At 34.2% G+C, this 24,148-nt stretch overlaps 1 protein-coding gene across 1 annotated transcript in view; it reads right to left on the bottom strand.

Annotated features, from left to right (window-relative positions):
- LEKR1 (leucine, glutamate and lysine rich 1) overlaps positions 1 to 24,148 on the bottom strand; it is a 291,545-nt gene that overhangs the window by 122,926 nt on the left and 144,471 nt on the right. Inside the window, exon 10 of the mRNA XM_060099982.1 lies at positions 12,168 to 12,353. Within this exon, the coding sequence (XP_059955965.1) occupies positions 12,168 to 12,353 (186 nt within the window). The remainder of the gene's footprint in view (positions 1 to 12,167; positions 12,354 to 24,148) is intronic.

Raw genomic sequence — 24,148 nt, 5'->3', positions numbered from 1 at the left:
AAGAAAGAATATAAACAATGCAAATGCTTAGAATTGGACTTAAGATTATTAATTATAAAAAGCCATTTACAAAGCTCATATTGAAAAGTCAATTTAAATACTTTCTATTGTATGCTTTGAACAAATAATTAATGTTTCTTCAAACAAGACACAGGGAGAGTCAAGAGACGAGTAGTTTATCAGTCTGCCTTTATTTTCATTTGTCAAAAGAAAATCTAAAATGCTATGCCCATTATGTTAATCCAGTGATTTATCTGGGGAGAAGATATTCACGGTGATGCATGGTTTTTCCTCTTCTCAAATAATTGACATGATTTTGAAAAGATATTAATAAGCTGGAAAAGCTATCGATGATAATTATTGAGATAACAGAAAATCTTAAGCACATTAATTGGCTAGTAATAGAAAAATTAGGCATGCATTTAAAAGAAAGCCGACGAAGAAGCAAGATTGTTGAAGTTCATGAAAATTATAAAAGTAAATGTCATAAGATGGTAGAGAAAGTACAAGTAAAGTAATTTGAATGGCAAGAAAATTTGAGCTAGAGAAATTTATAGCATATTCTTAATCTAGAGGACCAAAAAAACAAAAAAGGCTGTTAAGAATGGCTAAAATTAAGAGTGTTGGCACATATAACCAGTATGGAGCCAGAAGGTCAGACATCCAATGAAGACCTGTGAACAGGTGGAGAGCACCTGCACACCAGAAGTCAAAGTGAAGTCGAGGCCAGCTGGCTGGCATGTGGTTAACGCTGAATAAATATTTGCTGAAAAATGAAGTTATTCTCAGGATATGGTCAGCCCAGCACCAACATATGGGAACAGATGAGTTGTGGTAAGAGGCTGGTTCAATGGGCAGAGATAAAGGCAGATTATAACGAATAGAAAATAGGTACTGAGAGGAGGGGAGCAGAGGGGCTGGCCTGGACCACTGGAGGTGGGAACACCTGTGAAAGTCCCCAGTAGACCCTAGAGGGGAGAAGAAAGTGTACCAAGTATGGGAATACAACACTGCCAGGACCTGAGATGGAAACATTGCTGTCTTTCCTGCACTTGTAGTTCTAGCTTTCCTAAACCACTGTAACCACTTTTGTAAAATGAATTGGAGAGAAACAATACATTGGTGCAATCAGTTCGCCAGAGGGTACTTGTGGATAAAGAGGCACATTAATAAACATTTCTCTAAATGGTCTGACATTTCTACTGAGAACTTGACATGGGAATAAGGTTGTTGTGGGGTAAAACAACAAAAACAACAATAACAAAACCTGGTGCCCTTCATGGATAGGTTCATAGGAAGTGGTACTGGTCATCTTGAATTAAGAGAAACTTTAATGATCCTGTCCACTCTGACCTACCAATTTTCAATGGTTTCAACCAAGAGAGAGGTGACAGATAGTCTTTTAAGATAGTTTCTTTCTTTGTTAACACAGTTTGGATATTGTTACCCATGGAGTGAATCTATTCAACACCAGCAGCAGAAACCCTAATTGAGTTTTGAAATTATGTGCCATTTTGCTCTGCAATTACACTGTCCTTTAGATGAATCTGTATTACATCTGTAACTACCCAATCTCTACATGTAGAACTGAATAGATCAGCTGCACTTTATGCATCTGATCTATTTATAACACCCATTTATGATAAAAACTCTCCAGAAAGTGGGCATAGAGGGAACCCATTTCAACATAATAAAAGCCATATATGACAAAACCACAGCAAACATCATTCTCGATAGTGAAAAACTGAAAGCATTTCCTCTGCGATCAGAACAAGACAAGGATGTGCACTTTTGCCACTATTATTCAACACAGGTTTGGAAGTCTTAGCCATGGCAATCAGAGAAGAAAAAGAGATAAAAGAAATCCAAATTGGAAAGGAAGAAGTAAAATTATCACTGTCTGCAGATGACATGATACTGTACATAGAAAACCCTAAAGATGCTACCAGAAAACAATTAGAGTTCATCAATGAGTTTGCTAAAGTTGCAGGATATAAAATTAATACACAGAAATCTCTTGCACTCCTATACACTAACAATGAAAGATCAGAAAGAGAAATCAAGGAAACAATCTCAGTTACCATCTCATCAAAAAAAATAAAATACTGAGGAATAAACCTACCTAATGAGGCAAAAGACCTATACTCAGAAAACTATAAGATACTGATGAAAGAAATAAAAGATGATACAAACAGATGCAGAGATATACCATGTTCTTGGATTGGAAGAATCAACATTGTGATAATGACTATACTACTCAAAGCAATCTACAGATTCAATGCAATCCCTATCAAATTACCAATGGCATTTTTCACAAAATTAGAACAAAAAATTTTACAATTTGTATGTAAACACAAAAGACCACACATAGCCAAAGCAATATTAAGAAAGAAAAATGGAGCTGGAGGAATCAGGCTCCCTGACTTCAGACTATACTACAAAGCTACAATAATCAAGATAGTGTAGTACTGGCACAAAAACAGAAATATAGATCAATGGAACAGGATAGAAAGCCCAGAGAAAAACCCACGCACCTATGGACACCTAATCTATGACAAAAGAGGCAAGAATATACAATGGAGAAAAATAGTCTCTTCAATAAGTGGTTCTGGGAAAACTGAACAGCTACATGTAAAAGAATGAAATTAGAACACACCCTAGGATTTAGGATTAAAGACCTAAATGCAAGGCTGGATACTATAAACCTCTTAGAGGAAAACATAGACAGAAGACTCTCTGACATAATTTGCAGCAAGATCTTTTTCAATCTGCCTCCTAGAGTAATGAAAATAAAAACAAAAGTAAACAAATGGGACTTAATTAAACTTAAAATCTTTTGCACAGCAACAGAAACCATAAACAAGACAAAAAGACAACACTCAGAATGGGAGAAAATATTTGCAGATGAAACAACAAAGGATTAATCTTCAAAATATACAAACAGGGGCCTCCCTGGTGGCGCAGTGGTTAAGAGTCCGCCTGCCGATGCAGGGGATACGGGTTCGTGCCCCGGTCTGGGAGGATCCCATATGCCGCGGAGCGGCTGGGCCCGTGAGCCATGGCCGCTGGGCCTGCGCGTCCGGAGCCTGTGCTCCACAACGGGAGAGGCCACAACAGTGAGAGGCCCGCATACCGCAAAAAAGAAAAAAAAAAAAAAAAAAAAAAGGGGGCCTCCCTGGTGGCGCGGTGGTTGGGAGTCCGCCTGCCGATGCAGGGGATACGGGTTCGTGCCCCGGTCTGGGAGGATCCCATATGCCGCGGAGCGGCTGGGCCCGTGAGCCATGGCCGCTGGGCCTGCGCGTCCGGAGCCTGTGCTCCGCAGCGGGAGAGGCCACAACAGTGAGAGGCCCACATACCGCAAAAAGAAAAAAAAAAACAAAAAAAACAAAAAAAACCAAAATATACAAACAGCTCATGGCACTCAATATCAAAAAAACAAACAATCCAGTTAAAAAATGGGCAGAAGACCTAAACAGACACTTCACCAAGGAAGACATATAGATGGCAAAGAGGCACATGAAAAGATGCTCAACATCACTAATTATTAGAGAAATGAAAATCAAAACTACAATGAGGTATCAACTCACGCCAGTCATAATGGCCATCATCAAAAAATATATAAACAATAAATACTAGAGAGGGTGTAGAGAAAAGGGAACCCTCCTACACTGTTGGTGGGAATGTAAACTGGTACAGCCACTATGGAGAATGCTATGGATGTTCCTTAAAAAACTAAAAATAGAGCTACCATATGATCCAGCAATCCCACTACTGGACATATACCCAGAGAAGAACATAATTCAAAAAGACACATGCACCCCAATGTTCATTGCAGCACTATTTACAATAGCCAGGTCATGGAAGCAACCTAAGTGTCCATCAACAGAGGAATGGATAAAGAAGATGTGGTACACATATACAATGGAATATTACTCGGCCATAAAAAAGAACAAAATAATGCCATTTGCAGCAACATGGATGGACCTAGAGACTGTCACATTGAGTGAAGTAAGTCAGACACAGAAAGACAAATATCATATGATATCACTTATATGTGGAATCTAAAAAAAAGGGTACAAATAAACTTATTTACAAAACAGAAATAGTTACAGATGTAAACAAACATGGTTACTGGCAGGTAAGGAGGGGGAGGAGGGATAAATTGGAAGATTGGGATTGACACATACACATTACTGTATATAAAATAGATAACTAATAAGGACCTAATGTATAGCACAGGGAACTCTACTCAATGATCTGTAATGGCCTATATGTGAAAAGAATCTAAAAATGAGGGGATATATGTGTATGTATAACAGATTCACTTTGCTGTACACCTGAAATTAACACAACGTTGTAAATCAACTATCCCCCAAAAATATTTTTTAAAAACTCTAAATAATGTTCCAAGTGATGGTATATGATAATTTATTACCCATTTCATTAGAGTTGGGAATAAATTATTCCTAATCACTCACTATTAAAAATATGATCTTTGCATGTAAATAACGTTCTTCTGCAGTTTTCTAAACATAAATTCACAAAGAGATTACTTGATCACATGTATTTTTATGGGTTAGAGAAATATGATAACAATTTTTTATCACCAAAGGAAGGGAAGCTTTATCACTAAAGTCTTTGTACTAATTTAAAAGGAGGTAAATGTTTTATTTTTGTTTAGTTATTAGTAATTCAATGTTTCTTGCTTGTTTACCAAATTTCCTGTGTTAATTATCTGTTTCTGTTTTTCAACCATTTGCCTGCTTGGGGTCGTGGAGTTTTCTCACACAGTTGAATAAATTCTTTATATGGTATGGATAGTAACCCTTTGCATACCATATATGATACAAATATTTTTTTGTCCATCTTCTATTTTTCGATTTGGCAGTTTTTGAATTCAGAGATTATATTTTTATAGGCAAAATCTGTTAATATTATTCTTTGCAATTTCTGAAGTGCTGCTTTATCCCCCTGCGATTAGGGTAAGTTCTGTATCTTTTTTTCGTGCTAGTTTTTCCTGTTATTTTTTTCCTACTTAATTCGAGGTTTATTTGGGTGTATTTTGGGTTATTTTGTTTTAGTTACCCCTACACCACTTATTAAATAATTTTGCTTTTCCCATTTGTTAATGATACTTATATTAAACTAGATTCTACTTCTGTATTTGCTATTCTGTTCTAAAAATAACCTTGCCATTTTTACAGCTTCTACACACTCCTATAATAACATATTCAAAATATGCTAGAGCTAGGCAGCCAAATGTGGTTCTTACTTTCCAGACTATTTAAAAAATGTTTTTTTCCAAGATCTGACATGACAGCAATTGACACCAACAGCAGAAACAGTAGAGAATTCATTCCAAGATCAATCTGTGTTCAGGACCATAGGGGGAAGTAGGGGATCACGCAGGGTGTCCAGTGCTTTAAGGACACAGCAGCTATACCCTCCCAGATGGTTCTTGTGGCATGATTTTGGCTGTGTTTCTGGCAGTTCTAGCTTCACAGTTTTCTAACCATCTTCTAGGCCTGATTCTTCCACCTTCTCAAAGATTCTGAATATCTAAATATCCCTTCAGTAAATTTCTTTGATGATTAGAGTTAGTTTCTGGTACTTGCAACTAAGAAACCTCACTAATGCTTAATCTATTCTTTTCTATTCTATTCTATTTATTATACATATTTTTTACAAAGAGACGTTTTATTAGCATTGTTACAGCAACGCGTCCCAGGAGCGGATGGATCCTCAGTGCACAGCCCAGTGAGCTGTGAGCGATGAGTCAGAGGGAAACAATTATTGTACACAGTGCAGACAAAGGATCATCCCAAGCCTCAAACAGAAGACGTAAAATCACTTTACAGAAAAGTAAATAAAAATAACACCCATTTTTCTATTTTAAAAAGTGCCATCTCTCGAGTGGCAGAGGATGGAAAGCCCCACCCAGTAGCCCTGATGCTTGAGAGGCCGGGCCCGCCCTGTTTTCTAAAGCTTAATATAAGCGTCCCAGATCTTCATCTTTCATACCCCTTCTCTACAATTTTCGTTCCTACTAATTTCTTCAGTGCATCAGCCTCACAGCTACCAGCCTTCATTAAAACCTTAAGACCAGAGACTCCCTTTGTAAGGCTTAAATCTGAGTAAAGAGTGAAGAGACAAAACACCAAATCTTAAAAAGCCAAAGGATAGTGGAGCCAGTGCCAATGTACTTCTTTTAAATTAAGCCATTTCTTTCTTTCTTTTTTTACTGTGCTACAATGTGAACATGCTTTTTCCTATTTTCCTTATTCTTATTGTTAAGCTAGTACCAAATTTTCCTCATCATAGGAACCACCTCGAGCACTTATTAAAAGTAGAGAGTCTTAGAATCTTGGAGATACTCAGTATGTTCTGACTGATATGCAAGAATGTACATTTTCAATAGGTTCCTTTATTATCCCCACACATGCATTTCCACAGTCCCAGATGTTCTTGTGGTCAGGCAATTTTGGAAAACACTGTCCTAGCTTTAATTCTTAGAAGACTTGCTAGGCCAATGGTCCATTTTTGTGAGAGGGGTAAAATCCACCACCTCTTTTTTTTTAAAAGGAAAAGGAGTTCAGTGTTTTCATACGCCTTTTCGGAATTGACAGAAATGATTAATGAGCTAACAGGCTTTGTCCGAACAGAGACCTGGGTTTGAATCTCAGCAGTGTGACCATGGCCTACGTCTCTATGTCTGATAGGAAGAATAAAAGCTTTCACATTAGAATACTGTGAGGATTAGATAAGGGAAAATTAGTCAAATGCTTAGTGCTAGTTAAATGACTGACACAGAGAGAGTTCCTAGTTAGTGAAAATGTTTTCCCTTCCTTCTCTTGTCTTTATTCCCATAAATCACTTTTTTTTCAAACATAGAAAGGTAGTTACTTGACTTACTCCTTAACTACCTGTTACATGCAATATAAGATATGTTCCCTAATGTCTCACTGTTCTTTTAAGAAACTAAAACATTCAAGGAAATGGCTTATCTTAGAAACCAGATTAAAATGATGAAATAAAAGAGAAATAAGAATAATAATCTTTGGGGTGAATTGCGTTTTGGGGAAAGTTATGTATAACTGTGAAATGTATATTTTAGCAAATCTGTCCTGAACTTGTTCTTCTCTCTGAAGTCTAAAATAACAGCATGGCATAGTAAGAGTTTTATTTTACTTATAACTTCATTAATTTTTTAAATGAGTAATACATTCAAGTGGTTCAAAATATTTTTTAAAGTATCAAATGTACAGTTGAAATTGTTACACTGATATTCATAATATAAATAGGTCTATAATATTCTTTTCTTTTAATATCTTTGTCTTGATTTTGGTAACAGGGTTACCCTCACCTTTAGGGTGAATTGGGAAATATTTCCAATTTTTGGTTGTTTAGAAAATATTGTACAAAATTAGGATCCTCTGTTCCTTGAAAGATGGTAGAACTTGCTTGTTAAATAATCTAGCCCTTTCCCGGTGAGAAGATATTGCTGCAATTTCTTGAATAGTTATAGGAACATTTAATTTTTCTAAGTCTTGGTAAGATATATATTTCTAATAATATGTCCATTTCATCTAAGATTTCAAAGTTGTTGGCAAAAGTTGTTGGCAGTATTCACTTTTCTTTTTACTTTTTATCTGTAGTCACTGTTTCTGTTTCATGCCTTATATTTTTCATTTGTATCTTCTCTCTTCCTATGATCAAACTCGCTAGAGGTTTGTCTATTTTATTTTATTTTTTATCAATGTTTTTTTATTGATCTTCTTTATCATATTTTTGTTTTCTACTTCACTGACTGCTGCTTTTATTTTTATTGTATTTTTTCTTCTATGTTCTTTGAGTGTATTCCCTCCTTCTGATGTAAGTATTTAAAGCTATAGATCTCCCTCAAAGCATCACTTTGGCTACATCTCACAAGTTTTTGATGCATAGTGTTTTTTAATACCATTTAATTCCAGATATTTTATATTCATTAAAATTTCTGCTTAAACTCCAAAGTTATTTAGCAGTGTGTTTTTGTAAAATTGTGAATGGTACAAGGATGCCCACTATCCCTATTCTAGTCAAAACTGTATATGAAGTCCTAGCCAGTATACATGTCATGAACCAACTGAGTGATCCAACTGAATAATCCTGAGGTCCAATGGAAAAAAAAAAAAAAGAAAAAATGAGAGATAGGGAAATCTAACAAGCTTCCAGGTAAATGAATGAGTTATCTTTAAAGGAAAAAGAATAAGAGCTGTAGGTAGACTTCTCATTTGCAACACTGAAAGCTAGAAGTCAAAGCATTAGCATAAACAGTCTACTGAGAGAAAAGAAATCAAGTATTCTACACCTAGCTAAGTTAGCATTACATCCATCAAGTTGAGAATTATATTTTATTTTGAATTTCTAAGGAACATTTACAAAACATGATCATGTACTCAACATAAAGAAAAGCTTAACAAATTCAAAGAGGTATTATGTCACATTATTTAATCAGAATATCCTTAAGTTAAATAAATAATAAAAAAGTAACTCCCTTGGAAAACAAATTAGAAACTAAGAAATATATTCCTAGATAACCCTTTAACCTAAGAAACAATAAGAAATACAGAATATTTAGATAGCATTGAAAAAGAAAATAATATTAAAAGCTATGAGGTACAAAGTTTACTCAAACAAAAATTTATACTTTGAAATGCCTCTATTAGTAAACAAAGAAAATGAGAAAAGAACTTAGTAGTCTTTTCAGAAGTCTAAAAAATGAAAACAAAAAGAAACCAGGAAGAAAAAGTTAATAAACATAGAAGTCAAAAGTAATGTCATGGAAAAGAAAAGTAGTAGAAAGCATTAAAAAAAAAAAAAAACCCAAAAGCTAGTTCTTTGAAAGCCTGATAAATAATAAGAGATAAATAAAAATAGATACCGTTAAAAATCAGAAATCAGGTATCACCACAGATAGAGGAGATATTTAAAAAATAAGGGTATTACATGCCATATTATGGATACAAATCTGAAATCTTAGAGAAAAATGAATGATTTCCTGGCAAAATATAAATAATAAAAACAGCTCAGAAGAACTGAAGATTTAAATAGTCAAATTACTACAGAAAACTCTGGAAACATTAAATAATTACCATTTAAAGAGACACCAGAATCAGATGAGTTCATAATTGAATTTTACTTAATGATACTGGGTTCACATTCAAGATTTATCTAACCTTTAAAAAACAGACCATCAAATGTTATTAAACCTATTTATTAACATCACTTAATTTTAACACAAAACTCTAATTAGTGCCCCTTAATAAAGAAAAATTATAGACCAATCTCATTTATAAATGTAGGTACTGAACTTATAAATAAAATATAACCATGTAGAAAATGATATGTAAAAAAGTAGTATCAGGAAATTTAGTAATACAAATCCATTTTACCAGTTGGTTAAAGGAGAGAAAACATGGTTAATATCAATAGATGCTGAAAAGGCATATAACAAAATCCAAAAGCATTTCTAATAAAACATTTAAGTAAAGTTGGAATAGAAGGAAAATATCTGATTAAAAATAAACAATATTTACCAAAAACTAAACATCAAATATGATTCCAAGTGGAAAAACACCGAATGATTTCAATTAAAATCGGGAAGTAGACAAGGATGATCACTGTCACCATTATTATTTAACACAGTTTCAGAGGTTCAAATGGATTTAATAAGATATGAACAAGACAAGAAATAAGATAAAATATATAAACATTGGAAAAGAATAGATGAACTCTTTTTGGGGCGCATTGGGGCTGGTCATATAAATGCACAGCTAGAAAATCCAAGAGACACTAAATAAAAACTACTAGAAGTAATATGAGAATTTTGTAAATTTAATGGATATGAGACAAATATATAAAAATCAATAGCCTTTTTTCATCTATCAATATCAGGACATTGAGATAGAGCAAATAGTTCATTCACAGTAGATGCAAATATGATAGTCATAAATTTTAAAAGAATGGCAAAGAAACATTCAAATAAAACTATAAAATTATATTAAAGAACATAAAACAACATAAGGACATACCATATCTTGAATGAATAAACTTTTATAATATTAAAAAGACTTAGTGTCCCTAAAAAATGTCAATTCTCTAAAAATTAGTATAAATATAATGTAATCCCAATTAGAATCCCTGTTAATATCAGAATTTAATGATATTATCTTAAAGTTTATGTGGAAGAATACCTGCTGTGAATATGTAATAAAAGTATACAGACTGGAAGAGAAAAACTTTACTAGATATCTATCAGAGTCTTTGGATTAGAGGTAAATAAATGATCTTAAAGTTCAAATCAAAGAATAACTGCCTTCAAATATATATTTAAAAAGTAAGAACAAAGGAGAGAGAATAAATTTTACCAGCTATGAGAATATACTATTAAGTCAAATGAATATGATATTAATGGTACATCTAATAAATTAGTGGAACAGAAAAGAGAATACAATAATAGATACTAGCATTTGTGAAATTTTGACATATGACACGTAGTAGGTTTATTTAGTGGGAGAAGGATGGATTATTTAATACATAATACTGATACAACTGGCTATGTATTTGGAAAGAATAAAACTGGAGCCCCAAATCTCACATCATATAAAAAATAAATTCCATATGTGCTACTGACTTAAATGAAAGAAAACCCAAGAGACCATATGTATAATCTAGGAATGGAATTGACTTTTTAACCAAGACTAACCAGAAACAATAACAGACATTAATTTGATGATACCCCAAAGAAAAACTTTGATATGTGAAAAGTCAATAGACAAATTATACATTAGAAAAAAATTGAATATAGAAGATAATTACTTTACTATACAAACTGCTCTTAAAAATTGTTAAGGAAAATTCTAGTAATACAATAGAACATTGGCAAAATCTATGAATAGGTAATTCACAAGAGAAAAATTAAAATATCTGATTTTAAAGTTTGTATCTAGTTCCATATTGCTTCCAAATTCATGTGACAACTTCTCTTCTCTTTCAGAATCAGTTCCTCTCCAGATTTCTCTAGTCTGTGGTGTGCTCCCATCATTAAAGACTTCCAAGCAAAGAAGTTCAGAGCCCTCTGTGACTTCTTTCTTGCCCTTGTCTACTCAGCCAGGTGTTTACCTCTCTATTCCTGGGTAGTCCTCTCAACCCTAATTCTATTTAAGCTTTCCCAGTGTGGCCATGGAGAGGGCCAAGGAGACATAGTGGGACAAGCATGAGTCTTGGAGTCCAACTAGGTTTGCTTTCACTCCCTGCCATTTACCAGCTAATGTGGGAACAAGTATGTTACCTCTCTGGACCTTCATTCTCTCCTCTGTAAGAAGGGATAATTATACCTGTTATTCATGATCATTGTGAGAAGTGACAGAAGTAATTTATGTACAGTGCTAACATGGTTTCTAGCACACATTAGGACCTTAAAAATGTTAGTTCTCTACCCTACTTCAGTTTCTTATGGTTAGTCTAGGGACTGGGTTACCAGCAAAGATATTTTCTAAATGGCTACCTGACACCAATTTCTTGATATTTGGAACACCTCCATATGTTGATAGTAGCTTAATTTTGCTAAAACACTGCTTGTGTTGTATCATTCTCCTGATTACCAATTTTCAAAGATTCCTTACTGCCTTCAGGAAAAAGTACAAACCACATAGCCTTACTGCTAACATACTCATTGTTCTAAGGTAAAAATTTTAAAACCTTGCCCAAGGTTCCCAAAACATAATTTTTAACGTTTTCATTTGGGAAAATGAAGGAATGCCTAAAAATTTGGAATCACCTTATATAACAGCATAGGCTATATTTTCCTTCAGTATTCTAAACCACCATCCACTGGGAATAATGATATACAAAAAAAACTCTACTTTGTTTTCCTGAAATCTCACTTTGTACTTGAAATGTCTTTAATATATTCACATAATACTTGCCACTCTAAATGGCACAATAGGAATCGATGATAGCAAACATTTATCACAGAAACAGTTATTGGCATTGTTATTAATAATTAGGCATATTTACAACACAAACTAGTTAAAACAAGATTTTGTTGTGATCATGAGAGAAATAAAAATTTAGACATTACTTTATTATGTCTAGTTGCTAACAACAGCAAAAAATAATTCTTTTACCTTGTACTTCCTTTTGCAAGTCATGGCATCTGGTTTGCAAGTTTACTTCCTGTTGTTTGGATGTCTCAATTTGTTGAGATCTCAATATGGCTGCATCTGACAACAATTTCAGATTTTTCATTTCCTCTTTCAGGCATACATTATTTCTCTGGGACACTGTCAAACTTTTATTTAGCACCTTTATTTCTGTAAAGAAAATTCAAAATTTACAAATAGATAACACTGGATCATAAAACATTTCTTAAAAAATGATTATTTTCTTTTAGAAAATGAATAGTTGAAAGCCAACATGACTTCTCTGAGAGTATAGTGACACCTAACCAAAAAGTTAAGTTTTAATTTAGTAGTTATTCTGAAAAAGAAATGAAAAAAGGATTATATTGCTAAATGATGCATGAAATCTTTTAGTAGTTTTTTTAAGCCTTTAAATTGTATTAAATGGCAATCCTGCCTGCTTTTTAAATACTCACATGAATGAATAAAATAATATCCATGTAATGTTCTGGGTTTTATTGAAATTAAATTGTTTTCTTGGCAACATGATTCAGAAAAGTAAATTTAAATGTGTTAGCATGAGCTGGTTGGGAAGTATTTCTAAGAGATAACTAGGACATATTCTATACAAATTATGAAGAAAGGTGGTAGGCGTGGAGAGAAATAAAAGGATATAGTGTCTAAAACTAATAAATTTATGGGCAGAAAGTATTAGCTAATATATCTTAATGGTTCTAATAACACTCTGTCCCCTCAAAATAAGAGCAGAATTTCATCATAGCAATCAATTCTCATTATTCTATCTACTCAGATTAAGTTTAATAAAAATATGCCTTCACATAATTATGTAGATTTAAATGTGCTAATTTTATATAATTTTGTGAGAAATGCATGGAACATTTTATCCTTCAGAAAGATAATTATCAAGGTCTCCCTTGCTTAGTGTTTTCAGTATTGCTGCCTTAAGCCACCATTAAAATATACAGAAACGCATGCAATAATAATAAAAATACTATAAAATTTGTACAACCACAATTAACTGAACTGATGAGGATGTGATCTACATGAAAATCTGGACAGCCTCCTTTTTCAGAGAGCTCACTTGGCATTTCTTCCTTGCTTAGCTCATCCTGGACTATGTGATGGGTTTAGTGTGTTATTGGGTGTCAAAGGAGGTTGGCTTGGTTTACTGGTCTTGGAGCCATCACAGCAGAAATAGTAGCCACATGGGCCAGTGAAGACCAGAAGTAGACATCCATGGGACAGACATGGCTGCAGAGGCAATATGGCCAGTAAATGGTTACAGGAGAAGTAAAGCAGTACACTGAACAGAGCACAGAGAAGAGAGCAGGTCCCAAGGGATGGTGATGAGTAGAATCAGGAATGTGGTCTAAGGAGAGAAAAGCAAGATGCCTTTCTGTGGGAAGAAAGTACATCTGGAAGAAAAAGTGGCATTTAAGGTAGACCTACCTAGGGCATGAACACAAGGGGTGTCTTGGCACCATCTTCACCTTTAATTCCTACTCAAAATGGAAAACCTAGAGAAATAAATTGGCAGGGATCAAATAAGTGGGGGTCTACTATATTCCAATGGTTCCTTTATATGGGAATTTTTTCCCCTAGGAATAGCTATATGCTTCTAAAAAGTTATGGATATGTTCCCATTTGTGTGAGGAAAGCTACTAACACAGTAGTACATAGAATTTTTTTTTAAATGTAGTTAAAGAAAATAAGGAGGTTGTAATTTTTCTTCAGGCCTAAAAAGTCTTCCTGGGTAATTTTTCTAGCCATAATGGTAGCTTCTTATGGCTGAATAAACTGTACCATACTGTAACCATATCTGTCTATGATTAAGTCAGAATGACACTGCAGAGGAGTGCACACATGCCGTGACCTATTTATCATTTGCCAGGATTGTACTGCTTAGGTTCACAGGCTGACTCTCTTAGTGTACACTACTATCTGTCTCTAAAATAACTCCTTGTGTCAATGTGACTTTCTATCTGACATTAGAAGAATAAGAATTTGCAATACAAATTCATTTGTGAAATATATTCTAACACATGGAAAAGTACAGTAAGATTTTTAACAGGAGGTTTCTAACATGGATATAGGATAGTAAACTCAATGGGGGTTAATTAACTCACCCTTGGCAAATTATACATCCCCTGTACCTATGGCAATCCTGGTGTCAAATACTTAATCCTACTTTCATCATTAATACAACTTCATAATTGCCACTTATGTGTCCCAATTTGGGTTCATAAATTATGATCAACCTATTCTGTCATTGTACCCACCATACACTTTCCCTGTTTTTGCACCACCCCATAAAGAAGGTCCTCCTAACCTGTTACGTTGGACCTACCACAACTCTTAGGCTACCTCTGCCTGGAAATCTTTCCTGACCAGATCTGTAACTTGCGCCAGTTACACCATTTCTATAGCACTGATCATATGCATACATGTGACCTACTATTAGACTGTAAGTTATTTTAGGCCAGAGGTAATATCTCATTCATTTTTTATTCCTCCCATAATTTCTGCCACAACATTCTAGAATTAAAAGAAGCTCAATAAATAGCTACTAAATGAGTAAAGGCATTATTGCACAAAGCTTCTAATATACCACTAGTTGAAAATCCTAAATATGTGTTTATCTTAACTCTCCCTTCACTTCAGAGGCAAGCATTTTGAGCCCCAAATTATTTAATGTAAGACTTGATAAGGCAGTAAACACACACATCTAAAAGAAGGAAACATTTTTAATAGGATAAGCAAATAGGCCTATTCTATCCCCAATTTCATCAATTTTATGAAAAATGTGGACTACATTTCTAAGGCTAATTCAGAACTTGAATTTTAAAAGTTCAAGAGCTATTCGGTCAATAGTTATTTTGAGAGTGGAAGCAAATTGATTCTATGCTTGCTAAAATATTCTGCCTTGGTAAAAATATTATTTTTTTCTGAAATTTCTTCTACTAAAATAGCTATGCTCTGATTTGAGAAAACCTAATCTATGAAAAGTTAGACTTAAAAATATTGATTGCGGGCTTCCCTGGTGGTGCAGTGGTTGAGAATCTGCCTGCTGATGCAGGGGACACGGGTTCGAGCCCTGATCTGGGAAGATCCCACGTGCCACGGAGCGGCTGGGTCCGTGGGCCACAACTACTGAGCCTGCGTGTCTGGAGCCTGTGCTCCGCAACGGGAGAGTCCGCAATAGTGAGAGGCCCGCACACCGCGATGAAGAGTGGCCCTCGCTTGCCACAACTGGGGAAAGCCCTCGTGCAGAGGTGAAGACCCAACACAGCAAAAATTAAAAAAAAAAAAATTGATTGCATAAAGTGATAACCACTAATTAGAAGAATAGAAAATACTTCATTTGTATCTTCTACTTAATATTCAGCATACTTTGTCAGCAAGAAAATATTAAACAATATCTTTTTTCTAGAAACTTCCTTCCTATTTTGGACTTTGATTTTAAATGTAAATTAATTTTAATGTGAAAATCTTTTAAAGTATCTGAATAATGTGTGCAGTGTATACGGGGTTTACTACATTTATTAGTTTGCTAGGGCTGCCATAACAGAGTATCACAGACTGGGTGGCTTAATCAATAGAAATTCATTTCTCACAGTTCTGTTGGCTAGAAGTCTGAGATCAAGGTGTCAGGGTTGGTTTCTTCTGAGGGTCATAAAGGACAGATCTGTTCCAGGCCTTTCTACTTGGCTTGTAGATGGCCGCCTTCTCCCTGTGTCTTCACATTGTCTTCTCTCTGTGTGTCTGTTTCTAAATTTCCTCTTCTTGTAAGGATACCGGTCATTTTGGATTAGAGCCCACCCATTTAAATTTAATTGTTTCTTTAAGAACCCTAACTCCAAATATAGTTATATTCCAAGGTACCAGGGAGTTAGGACTTCAACATATGAATTTGAGAGAGACACATTTCAGCCCATAATGCTATATTTTAGAATAATTATTGGCATTTCTGTTGTGATTATAAATACGCAAAAATAGGTGAGCATGTGGAGTATAGAAGATAAAATGGAAAACTGAAAACAACTGAGTTAGTATAGAGGAATTAGGAGTTTATTTTACTTCTTATAAAAATGTTTCAAGTTTTATTTTACATCAACTTTTCAAATAAAGAACTATGCCGTGCAGAATCAACTCACACCATAAGGATATATCCATGTGATCACAAATAAAAGCTAGTATTGAAAAAAAGTATGTTATTTAAAATGTTTGTAATATTGTCAAAGTTTATAGCCGATAGATGTTTTTAGCTTTTAAAGTAAGTGTGACAGAATTTGCTAGCTGATGCAAGTATAATTATTAGTATTAATCTCATACAATCAATTTATTTGCCTTGATAAAATTTTTCTGTTGTTCTTAGTTCTGTTAGCTTAGTCAATGAACTTAAAATTATGTTACATCATTAAGTTTTTAGGAAGCCTCTATAACCTTATTACCAAGGCATACTGATATAAAATCATATTTAAAAACTCTGAAACACTAGATTTATTATTTAATGAAGGGATCATAAAACACTATATAGGTTTTTAAAAAAAAACTATTTTGAAATACTTAAGAGATTTACAGGAAGTTGTAAAGAAATGTATAGGAAGGTCCTGTGCTGCTTTTATTCCTCCTCTCCCCATCTTGACATTTTGTATAACTACAGGACTCTATCAAAATTAAGAAACTGCTCTTGGTATAATCCACAGAGCTAATTCAGAGTTCACTAGTTATACACAGCTTTCTGTGTATGTGTGTGTGTGTGTGTGCATAGTTCTATGCAATTTTATCACATATGTAGCTTTGTATAACTAGCAACACGACCAAAACATAGGATTAGTCTATCACCACAAAGCTACCTCCTGCTACCCCTTTATAGCCACACCTACTCCTATCCCCACCACCATCCCTAATCCCTGGCAACAACTGTTCTCCTCCTCTATAATTTTGTTATTTCAAGAATGCTACATAAATAGACTCATATAATATGTAACCTTTTTGAGGCTGGATTTTTTTCATGCAGCATAGTCCCTTGAGCATGTATTAATAATCTGTACCTTTTTTATTGCTGAGTAGTATCCCAGTTTGTTCTTCATTCACGGAAGGATATTTGGGTTGTTTCCAATTTTGGTTATTATGAATAAAGCTGCTATGAACGTGTATGCATAGGTATCTGCATGAACTTAGGTTTTCATTTCTTTGGGACAAATGCCTAAAAGTGCAACAACTAGGTCATGTGGTAAGTGCGTGTCTTTTTAGTTTTAGAGGAAATTGAAAAATTATTTTCTAGAATGGCTGTACCATGTTACATTCCCACCAGCAATATTGATTTGGTTTCTCTGATCCTTGCCAACACTTGCTTTGCTCAATTAAAATTTTAGACATTGTAGTAGATATGCAGTAGTATCTCATTATGGTTTTAATTTGCATTTCCCTAATGACTAATGATATTAAACATTTTTTCTTGTGCTTATTTGCCACCTGTATATCCTCTTTGATGAAATTTCTGCTCATTTATTTTGCCCATTTTCTAATTACACTATTTTTTTGATGTAGAGCTTTGAGAGTTTACAAAAAATAGATTCTAGATACAAGCCCTTTGTCAGATATGTGCTTTGCAAATATTTTCTCCCAGTCTGTAACTTGCCTTTCCATCCTTTTAACAGGGTCTTTCACAGAGGAAAAGTTTTTAATTTTGCTGCGGTCCAATTTACCAATTTTTCCTTTTATGTATCATGCTTTTAAGTTCAAGTCTAAGAATCCTAGGTTACAAAGATTTTCTTTTTTTCCTAAAAGTTGAGTAATTTTATATTTTACATTTAATTCTATGATCCATTTTGAGTTAAAAGTTTTTATAAGGTGTGAGGTTTGGATCAAAGTTTTTGATATCCAGCACCACTTGTTGAAAGGCTAGGCTATCCTCTACTGAAGTGCTTGTGCACCCTTGTCAAAAACAAGTTGCGCTGTATAAAACATATAAGCTACAAGGATATGTTGTAAAATACAGGGAATATAGTGAACATTTTATAATAACTATAAATGGAATATAACCTTTAAATATTGTGAATCACTACGTTGTACACCTGAAACTTATAAAATATTGTACATCAACTATACCTCAATAAAAAAAAACTAGTTGGGCATATTCGTGTGGATCTAAAAATATATATACATATATATTTAATTTTAAAATTTAATTGTGAAACAACTGACATTCATCACTGTATAAGTTTAAGGTGTACACCATGATGGTCTAATTTACATAGAGTGTGAAATGATTACCACAAGAGGCTTAGTAACACCCATAATTTCATACAGATACAATAAAAAGAAAAAAAATTCTCCTTGTGATGAGAACTCTCAGGATTTACTCTCTTAACAATTTTCCTATATATCATAGAGCAGTGTTAACTATAGTCATCATGTTGTACATTATGTCCCTAGTAATTATTTATCTTATAACTGGAAGTTTGTACATTTTGACAACCTTACTTCAACTCCCCCTCTCCCTCCCCACCTCCACCTCTGATAGCCACAAATCTGATCTCTTTTTCTGAGTCTGTTGTATAGCTTTTCTTGTTTGTTTATTTATTTATTTAGGTCCTACATACGAGGAGATCATACAGTATCTGTCTTTCTCTGACTTATTGGGTTGGCCAAAAAGTTCATTCGGGTTTTTCCATAAGCTGTAATGGAAAAACCCAAATGAACTTTTTGGCCATCCCAATGTTTCACTTAGCATAACATCTTCAAGGTCAATTCATTTGTCCCAAATGGTAGGATTTCCGTTTTTATGGCTGAATAATATTCCATTATACACACACACACACACACACACACACACACACACACACATTCACCCATTAATGGATACAGGTTGTTTCCATGTCTTGGCTATTGTAAATAATACCACTATGAACATAGGGGTACACATATATTTTGGAGTTAGTGTTAATAAACTTAGGTAAAAGCTTAATTGAATAGTCAAGACAACAAACTAGAAATAAGAAACTGTAACAAAATAAAAGGGTGTCATTATAACTAACATTAAACCCTTATAATTTTTGTAAATAGGAAATAAACCAAAATAAAATTATAACATTTTAACAGTTTTAAAGTATAAAAAGTTCGTTTCACTATTTATACCAGCATTGTCCAATAGAAATACAATGCAAGCCACATATATACATTAAAAATTTCTAGTAGCCACATTAAAAATGTAAAAAGAAACATGTAAAATTAATTTTAACAGTGTACTTTAATTCCACATATCCAAAATACTACCATTTCAAAGAGAGGCTAGAGCCACATTCAAAGTGCTCAATAGCTCTGTGTGGCTGGCGGCTACAACACTGGACAATGTAGGTCTATATACTTCCTAGGCTTTTGGTCATCTTTCTGTGTAGGTGTGATAGTTACTCAAGCTTTATAAGAGTTAACCTTCAAAAGCATTACACTCTATTTTCTCTGAATCTAAATTTAAGATAAAGATTATTTACTTAAAATTTTATATTGTGAAGTTGGCATGTTTATATATTTACTAGAACTGCTGCTAAATTTAAAGTGTGCTCAAATTGATCAGAGATTATGAAAAGGCAAGCATCAGCATATTTGTCATTTTGCATATACTGGTACATATTTGTATATATGTGCCCTGAGGCTTCGATTGTGCTGATAACATTGAGTAAGAATAATTTTTTTAAAAAAGAGGGGGAAAAACCATTACAATAATATAGCTTCACTTTCACACACCCCCACTGTTATGGTCACTAATCTCTTGCTTGGAAATTAAATATACTGTCCTTGTGTATGTATTTCCATCTCTGAGCTTCTGCAATCACCACTGTGTAACTTCCAAAGCCCTCACACTTCTGATATAAAAGCAATATGATTTATTATAATGGTAAATGTTAAAGTTAAGGGTTGAAAACTACCTCCTGTCTTCTCATGTTAGATAAAATGTAAAATGTAATACTACTTGATTCTTCAATACCACTTTTAGGAATTAATTATGTTAAATAAAAGAAATGGGACAAGATCATAGAGATTCATGAGTAAAGATGTTCACTGAAACCTTATTGATAAAAGCAAAATCTATGATCAACCTAAATGTCCACAAATAGAAAGCCAGTTAAATAAGTTAAGATACATTCCTACAATGAGATGCTATGTCAACATAGTTTACATAGTTAGTTGGCATGACTGTATATTTCCATGATATATTATTAAGTATATATATCTATGCGGTGAAAATAAAGATTAGAAAGTTCTATATCAAAATGTTAACAGCAGATATCTTTGTGTAATGAGATTCTAGATGATTTTCAATTCCTTCCTTGATTTTTTTCTGTATTTTCTATGTTTTAACATAGAGGCTATTTTATGTTTATAGTCAGAAAAATCCTTAAAGGCATTTGAATTTGAGGGAAAAAGAAGAATCATAAAGTTTTGCATTTCCCTCCTTAAAGTTCAAAAAATAAGTTTCAAACAAGCTTTAAAAATCAGATTGAGAATTTTACTACTGATAGTAACCTATGGCTGCAGGCAGACGTAACTCATAAACAAAGCCTCTCCTTTCTCCTTACTCTCTCTCCCTAGATATAGAAGTAATAAGTGAGCATTATCAAAAACATTTAGAAAATACTCAGAGGTTTTAAGAGGAACATAGAAATTATCAGATTTAATCTGGGTTAAAATTTGGGTGTCCTTTATTTCCATTTAAATTCTACAATGTTCACTGAGCACCTACTCTGTGACAGGCAAAATTCTCTTAAAACACTAGGAAGACAGCATTCAGCAAAGCCATCAAAATTCCTGTCCTCCTGGAGATTATAGCTTAGTGTGAGGATCTGGCAGTAAACACATAAATCAGTAAATGGGTAAGAATATTTCTGACAGTGATAAATGTTATTAAACATGAAACAGAAAAATAGGATAGCGAAGTGTAAGGGAAGACTACTTTAACTAGGATGGCCAGCAAAGATCTCTCTGAAGAGCTGACATCTGAACCAAGACGTAAGTCATAAGAAAGGGCAGCTACTTGTTCTGGGAGACGCTTAGCTAATCTCCCCTTCATGCACCTGCAGTACTTCCCTCTGTCCTTATATTATATGGGTCACATTCAGAGAGAATAAAGTGACTGAGCTTTTAAAGTGAGGAAGGAGTAATATTCCTCCATGCAGAGGGGTTGTCAGTACCTCCTTGCTTTTCTATCTCTTTCTGTGATTGTGACATATTGCAGTCTATGTGCTCCTCTGTGGTTTACCTAAACTAAGTCCTAAAGTGGACAGTTAGCTTAAAAGATTCCCCCAAAGAAATCATGCATTAGGGAAGATACTAATAATGCAACACAAATGAAAACAAAAACAGGTAGAGCTGATGCTTCTTCTATTCTGGTATGACTGAGTTCATCATTACTGACATTATGAGGTAAATATTCTATAATAAGATGTGACAAGACACTCAAAAATGAGAAAATTATTGAGAAGTGATTTGAATGTGGATTAATATCCTCTATGTGTGTCCCATTAAAATGGCTAAAATTTAAAAGATTGACAACACTAGGTGTTGACAAGGATATGGAGCAACTAGAACTCTCATACTTTGCTGTAGGGATTTAAAAGGATCAACCACTTTGGAAAACTATTGGATAGTTTCTTAAAAAGTTAAATATAACCTACCATAAGACCCAGCCATTCTACTCCTAGGTATTTATCGGAAAGAAACAAAGGCATACATTCATCAAAAGATATATGTGAATGTTCAAATGGACATAATGCATAAACTAGAGTATATCTATATTATTAACCCTAGTGGACACTGTCAGTGCCCTGCTCATATCCCTTGAACCTTTCAATGTTCTTCTACTGACTTCCAGTTCCCACTATTTGTGTCTCTGTGCTGGAGGAATCTTTTCCCTGGAACTGCAGAAAGTAACACTTCCCACCGAATGGCAGACTACAGGTGCCAAGGAGTTTACACTGTCTGGGAGCAGCCCTTAACCAATGACTCTTGGGAGTTGATGTCCAGCTCTCTCACTCCTTGAGTGAGGAATTCTGAGGCATATGTTTTAAACCATTTCTCAGTTTCTTCATGGGATTAAGCTCCAGTTGCCCACTGCAATAGTGCAACCTTTATTGGCTGCCTTTCTGTCCCTATACCTGCATGAACTTCACTTCCCAAATAAACTACCTGAACTTATACCTTTGATTCAATGTCTGCTGAACTGACACTAACATACATGTGATATTTTATCTATATTAATATTGATCTCAAAAACATAACTGAATGAAAAAAGCAAGTTCAAAGTATAAGATACCATCTATATAAAATTTAAAATCTAATGTAAAAATAATAAATACAATTAGCACATGCATACATATTAAAGTATAACAATTATATTTGAAATATATTTTCTTTTTTTAAAGGTAAAGTATTAAAAATTAACAATTTTTGCAGTTGAAAACATGGTTGTTATAATATTCATCTGTATTTGTCCAAATTTAATTCTCAAAATTAGTTAAAAATTTTAAGAGTATTGTCATATACAACTCATTTCTAAAGGCACATATTATATAATAAAATTATGAAACTGAAGTTATATGGTTAGAATGCTTTCTTTTTCTAACATTTAACTACAAAAAATTTAAAATATACAGAAAAGTTGGAAGAACTGTACTGTGAACTCAAATATACACACCACCTAGATTCTTCAATTAACATTTTACTATATTTGCTTTATAACATAGCTATTCCTCTATCCATATTACATATTTATGCATTTCAAGATAAATCAATATATTTGACTCCCTAAATACTTCAGCATGCACATTGTTATTTAGCATTCAATATAGATTTCTAATTTTTATTTATTTTTTTATTATTATTATTTTTTTGTGGTACGGAGGCCTCTCACTGTTGTGGCCTCTCCCATTGTGGAGCACAGGCTCCGGACACGCAGACTCAGCGGCCATGGATCACGGGCCTAGCCGCTCCATGGCATGTGGGATCTTCCCGGACCGGGGCACGAACCCATGTCCCCTGCATCGGCAGGCAGACTCTCAACCACTTGCGCCACCAGGGAAGCCCAGATTTCTAATTTTTGAGTGAAATTTACCCACAAGGAAATGCATAAATCTCAAATGTATCAATAGATGAGTTTTGAAAAATCCGTCCACTGTGTAACCCAAACCTCTATCAAAATAGAGAACATTACTATCACCAAATAAACTGCCCTCATGCCCCCTTTCCAGTCAATCCTCCCCTATGAGGTAACTTCTGTTCTCCCCCCCATAGATTAGTTTTGCCTATTCTAGAACATCATATAAATGGAATCTTACAATGTGCATTATCTGTGTAAGGTTACTTTCAGGCAGAGTAATATTTTTTTCCATCTTTATTTTTTATTTATTTTTTGCTTTATAACAAATTTAATCAGTTATACATATACATATGTTCCCATATCCCCTCCCTTTTGTGTCTCCCTCCCACCCTCCCTATCCCACCCCTCCAGGCGGTCACAAAGCACCGAGCTGATCTCCCTGTGCTATGTGGCTGCCTCCCACTAGCTATCTACCTTACGTTTGGTAGTGTATATATGTCCATACCGCTCTTTCACTTTGTCACAGCTTACCCTTCCCCCTCCCCATATCCTCAAGTCCATTCTCTAGTAGGTCTGTGTCTTTATTCCTGTCTTACCCCTATGTTCTTCATGACATTTTTTTTCTTAAATTCCATATATATGTGTCAGCATATAGTATTTGTCTTTCTCTTTCTGACTTACTTCACTCTGTATGACAGGCTCTAGGTCCATCCACCTCATTACAAATAGCTCAATTTCGTTTCTTTTTATGGCTGAGTAATATCCCATTGTATATATGTGCCACATCTTCTTTATCCATTCATCCGATGATGGACACTTAGGTTGTTTCCATCTCCAGGCTATTGTAAATAGGGCTGCTATGAACATT

The sequence above is a fragment of the Mesoplodon densirostris genome, chromosome 5, assembly GCF_025265405.1.
Source record: "Mesoplodon densirostris isolate mMesDen1 chromosome 5, mMesDen1 primary haplotype, whole genome shotgun sequence".
Classification (NCBI taxonomy): domain Eukaryota; kingdom Metazoa; phylum Chordata; class Mammalia; order Artiodactyla; family Ziphiidae; genus Mesoplodon; species Mesoplodon densirostris.
This window is presented reverse-complemented; position numbering and strand designations above follow the sequence as displayed.